The sequence below is a fragment of the Typopeltis vanoorti genome, chromosome 7 (genome assembly GCF_054136105.1).
Source record: "Typopeltis vanoorti isolate ZY-2024b chromosome 7, IOZ_Tvanoo_1.0, whole genome shotgun sequence".
Lineage (NCBI taxonomy): Eukaryota > Metazoa > Arthropoda > Arachnida > Uropygi > Thelyphonidae > Typopeltis > Typopeltis vanoorti.
Window position 1 is genome coordinate 131675672 of NC_143555.1, and position 6000 is coordinate 131681671.

Consider the following 6000-nt stretch of genomic DNA (forward strand, 5'->3'; position numbering starts at 1 on the left):
TGACAATCATTTCCTACTCTGCTATTTAGATCCCCAACAAGGACCAACTTTTCCTTTTTCATTGTGTCAGTTGCTTTTTCTAAAGCCTCAAAAAATTCCTCCACTTCTACTTTGTAGAACCTTTTGTGGGACCATAGGCACAAATAAGTCTCATTGTCCAGTTCCCCATTCTGATAATTGCCCACATCACTCTACTTGAAATTTCCAGCCATTCAAGAAGATTAGCCTCATATTTAGTGTTGAATACTATGGCTACTCCTTCTTTTTCCTGAATATAACATTTTGTATTTATTGCTCAATGAGATCTCACCAGTTTGTCTTTTTTTTTATTTCAGTCATCCCTATTATGTCGATCTGTACTTATCCAATTCCTCAGCTAGCTCCATTTCTTTGCCATTCAGGCTTCTTATGTTGATAGTACCGATCTTTAACTCTGGTGATGTTTAGTTGCGGTAAATTTTAGGATTTGTTCCAGTAGCTGACTTTTCACTATTTTCCCTGGTTCCCTGGTGGAAACTACAGGGACCTTGTTTAACCTGGCAGTGCCCCAGCCTTCAAAATTCTGTTATGTTGTACCATCATTTGAAATTTTGGTTTAATCCAATAAGAATATAATTTGGTTTCTCAATCTCAAATCGCCAGCCCATCCTCTTTTCAGTATACAGTTAGATACCTAATGGTGCACCATGAGAAGGTGAGGATTGGACATTAAGTCAGAAACCCTGGTTGGTTCTCTGCATTCCTTTGAAGGCTCTGTGGAGGTCTTCTCTCAGTTATATAGCTTTGACCCTTAAGCACCCCTTTTATTTATTCTCATTTATTTTTAATTAATTTTTTTTATGTAGTCTAGAAACTCTGATCTGAAGACTAACCATTGAACTTTTTCAAAAAAAAAAAAAAGTATCCTATTCCTGCTGACATTTGTGCTCCACAATCGACTCTTGTTCTGTTACCTTCTATTCCACTGATAGCTGTCCTGCAGCTTAGAAGTTACATATTCACCCCATTCCTAAGAAGAGTGACAATTTGTTACCATATAATTAGCATCTAATTTCTCTCATGTTAATCATCATCTTCTACACTACATAGCTACTTCTCAACTGATAAATGATCACTCACATGGTTTCTGCTGCAATCAGCCCACTGAGACTCTTCTTGCTTATGTCACATCTTTGGACAAATACTATGGAAAAGTTTTTGGAAATCTCAAAGGCATTTGATCATGTTTGGTACAAATGCCTATTAAGCAAGCTCCCATCATTTTGTGTAACCTCTGACTTCTGCAATTGGTAGTGTTTTTTCTCTAATTGCTCCTTATATGTGATGGTGGATGGATCCAATACATGGTTATGCTAATTAAAATAAAAAGTTATTTTTGCCAAAATAAATCTCTCAACAAGAGGACATTTCTCTTGTTTGAGATAACTGCTACTTTTAATCTCAAATCTTTGCATAATCATATTGCGAATACTGCCTTTTCAGCATCCAAGAAATTAGGTTTTCTTTTTTTCTCTACTTTGCCTCTGAACAGCTGTTAATACTATAATATGTAAATCTTAAATCCATCCTTCCCTTGAATTCTGTTTTCATATTTGGAGTGCATCCTAAAAACTTCTCAGAAATGCTTGGCTCATTATAGAAGAGAGAGATTAATAGGTCGTCAATCATGTTATTCAGGACTGCCCACCGTGGAGTTTCCAGGGCTCATTGACGGACCTGTTCCAGGTTATCCCAGATGCAATCCAATGGATAAGAGACAGCTTTGACTTAAATATGTCATTTTTAGCATATACTTTTAGTTTATTCTCTGTTTAGTTCCTAGCTTTTCTAACCTTTTCCCATCCATGGTACTAAATTACAAAAGGTTCATATATCTTTTTGTGAGTGAGATTTACATTAAAAAAATTTATGCAAAGTAATCATTGTTCATGGGGTGATCTCTCTCTACTTCATTCTCCCACCATGGTCATCTTATTCATCAAAAGATTTTACAAATTGCTTTTTCAGAAAACATTTTAAAACCTGCCATCTTTTTGAGATATGTGGATAATGTATTAATTGCTTACTCAGGGATTGAAGAATTTGATTAGAATCTAAAAGCATTCCTAGATGTGACAATTACTAAAACTGACAATTGCTCACCTTATTAAGTCTATATACTACATTTGCAACTATCCTTCAAAAATTGCTACTGTTAGACACCTCATACTCCTGCTCAAGATTTCAGAACTGCAATATTTTAGACTTGATACATGATCAGACATGCAAATACTCAGAAGTAATCAGCAACATAAGTGATGTTGAGATGATATACATAATCTCATCCCATTGTCTCTTGTGTGTGTGTCTGGCTCTGCAGTCTGTCATGGCCAAATAACTTGGCTTTTTGGAAACCTGATTAATACTGTCCTAGGGTGGTCTTATCTGCACAGTGTATTACAGCTGTCAATTGCATGTGTTTTGGCTGGGTTGTCTGTTTTGACAACCTGGCCTGAAAAACTTTAGTTTTTCAGGCTAGGTTAAAAAAAATCCGAGTTTCAGCAGGAAAACCCTTCTACCCCATGTGAGATTGGCTAACTCTAACTCACCTTTAGTTGGAAAGCTCTGATACAGGTTCAGACTGGGATACTGGGATTTGGGCCTAGGCCTTTCCAACCAAACAGCATTGTTGAAAGTGACTGAGATATGGAGATTCTATTTTGCATAATTTAATTTTTTAAATGAAATTGCTGTGTGTCTAGATATGAGTCGCCCTTTTATGGCCGCAGTGAAAGGAGCATAGCTGTGAAGTTACCATAATTTTAAAATAGTGAACTGCATTAAAGTGTAATTAAATAAGGCAGATGAGAAGAAGGGGATAGCTAGTATAAATTTATGTTTTGCAGAAATAATGCTATTAAGCATCTCATCTGTCGCTGCTTTTTCAGTAAGGAAAGGGGGATAAAATGTTGTAATTATCTCTCTCCTCCAGACTGCAGCAGCAGATTAAGGAGTGGGAAATTAACAGAAGTAGAAAGGAAACCATTATGTTATGTGAATGCTTCAGCAACACTAGTCTGTGCTGTCAGTACATCATAACCTGACAAGGTTAACATGCACTAGCTGATAGGAGGTCAGGTCTTTTTTTAGAATTTCTTATGATTCCTCCAATTATAGCTTTAATTTTTCAGGAAATAACAACATATACTAAAGTATTAATTATAAAAGACTAATTAATACTTTCCTATATTTTGTCAATGTTACATTGCCATCATCAGGGATCACAAACAATGATGTGCATGCGGCACTAACACTGAGCAAATGAGGCTGAAGAAAGGCAACAAACATCGAGCCTAGAGTCCTAAACAGTGTCCCCTAGTTGGCAAATTTGGATAGTCTTGGCCTTTGGGCTGCCAATCTTAGAATGTGTGCTTCCCAAATTTGGGGCAGTCTCATCCACCGAAACTCAACAAATTTGGCAAGCGTACATTCTATGATTGACAGCCCAATGGCCAATACTATCCAGTTTTTCCCACTAGGGCACTGTTTAGGATTCCAGGCTTGACTTTGTTGCCTTTCTTCAGCCTCATTTATCTAGTGTTAGTGCCACATGCACATATCATTTTTTTGTGATTCCTGATGATGGTAATGTAATATTGCCAAAATATAGAAAAGTATTAATTAAAGTCCTTTATAATTAATATTTTAGTATACGTTATTTCATGAAAGATTAATAGTTATTAGTAACCAATGTATGAGCCTGTCTACATGAACCCTGATTATAGCATTGTAGCTATACCTTGAAGAAAACTTATATAAAATTAAGATTCCAAAATAACTTTTCTTCTGGTTCTGCTAACTTTCAGAAGCAGTATATTTGAGGTAAATGTTAGTTCACATTTTCCCTCTCTAGATCACTTGATTCAGAAACAGCTTTTTTTAGGTTAGATTTGTTTGTTTATCTCTGTGCAGCTAATTCCAGCTAATTGGTTTTAGTTATATTTGGAATCCTTAGAAAAATTTGTGAAGTCATTTCAAACCGATATTGATAATTCTATATTGGATGGATGAAACTTAATGCAATCTGGTATTTTAGGATCTCTGTTAAATTTGTAGAGGTATTAACCAGACCACATATAGTGGCAGAAGGCAAAACATTTTTTTTATCTGACCCACACACAAAAGGTTACAAGACCTATAGCATTTCAGTGCCAAAATATTTGGCACTGATATGCTATAGGTCTTGTAATAATTCCATTCCATTTGTCCATGTGTGGACAAATATCTACAGCATATAAGCCAAAAAAACAAGTAAAGTGTCACAGTCTATCAAAGTTTCAAATTCAGATTGTCCACATAAAATTCCTCCGGTAATGAATGGAATTTTAATCTAAATTTTTTAAGCCTGTAATTTGTAGTGAAATTATCTTACCATAGAAATGTCTGTCTATAAATATTTTTCTATAACTGATAATGTTACCTTTAAAGCCTGGGCCAATCTATGTATTAATAAAATGCTAGTCAAATCCATAGAATATTTATATTGTTATTCAGCTTCTTCTAATGCCTTGAAACACTATTATGTTAGTTTTTACCACTGACCTGAGTGCTCTAAATATTTTCTTTCAGTTAAAAAGTCAGTGCAGTGTGAGGAAACAGCAATAAAGTCACAGATAGTGAGGCAGTGTAAGGAACCAGCAAAAGAGGAAGCAGATTGTACAAAGTGGGAAAACTGTCACATAAAATCTTATCAAATTTCAAATGAAAAATATGTTAAAAAAAGAAAATTTTGTGTTTCAGCAGAAAATGAGAAAAGCAGTCATCCAAGTGCAAAAAGGAGAGGACTACAATTATTATTGAAAAGTAATTGTAATCTGCAGCCAGATGGAAAGGAAAAAATAAAAGAAACTACAGATGTAATGACTGTTCAAAAAAGATTCTGTCCCAGTTCTAAGAATACAGAAACAAAGAATATGCAGTATGCTTCATATGCACCATCTGATTTCAAAAGTTCTTATTCCATTCCATCTAAATTTAAATATACTTATTCATTAGCACATAATATCAAAAATTTCTGTAACCCTGGCAGCAGCTTGAAAGAGAATATTCCTGTGTGTGAAAAGTATGTTCCCCCAGTAAAAACAAATGAAGAATGTGAAAATAATTCTACTATATACCCTAACAGAACAGAATTCCAGTCCATATTACATCATGAATATGAAGAAAACACAAATAAATTGTTTCCAGAAAAGAAACACAATGAACAGTATGAAAACTTGATTTTGCAGAAAAAATCTCCCGGTATATCATCAACAAGTAAGTCAAATCATAAAGATAACTTTCATTCTGCTGGCGCATGTATAAAGTTACTGCTGCAGCAGCCATGTTGTTTTTGTAGTAGAGATGAGTCTTCTGCGAAGAATTATTTACCTGCTGTGTGCAAAAAGAAAAGTTCACCAATGTTAATGTCATCTAGTACTGAACTTAAAAATGAAGAAGCATCTACATCGAAACCAATAACTGACAATAACTTGCATCCAACAGATCATATTAGTGAAAAGCCTACATCACATATGGTTCAACTTTCACTTTTTCATTTTATCAAGGATCAGAACACTGCTACTTCTGTTAAAGATGACTGCTTGATTTTGTGAAATTCTGAAGAGGTAATTCATCTTGGTCATGCATAAACAAAGGGAATGGTCACTAGTTCTGTTTATATAGTTATTCAGAACTTGGTTGGTAAATATATATATATGTATGTATGTGTGGATATGTGCCAATAATATATATTTGCTTTTCAGTTTTGAACTTGTAAATCTCTTTAGACCTAAATTACCTTGAGAGGGTTAATAACTTTTATGGTTATTAAAAATACAGTCAGTTTCAGTGTGTGTGTGTGTGTGTATATACACACACACACATGGGTAAACCTTTCATTTAGTTTCGAACTGCTTACATTGATGATATACAGTAAGTACCACTTAATGTTGTTTAATATGAAATTCCAGAAATTAAATT

General features: G+C 34.5%; 1 protein-coding gene across 3 annotated transcripts in view; it reads left to right on the forward strand.

Annotated features, from left to right (window-relative positions):
* The window catches only part of LOC150105073 (uncharacterized), a 162282-nt gene extending 156500 nt beyond the window's left edge, over positions 1-5782 (forward strand). For all 3 annotated transcript variants that reach the window (XM_090396130.1, XM_090396131.1, XM_090396129.1), the window contains exon 10: positions 4609-5782. In XM_090396130.1, coding sequence (XP_090252256.1) covers positions 4609-5633 — 1025 coding nt within the window. In that variant the 3' untranslated portion in view covers positions 5634-5782. The remainder of the gene's footprint in view (positions 1-4608) is intronic.
* The last annotated feature ends 218 nt before the right edge of the window (positions 5783-6000 follow it).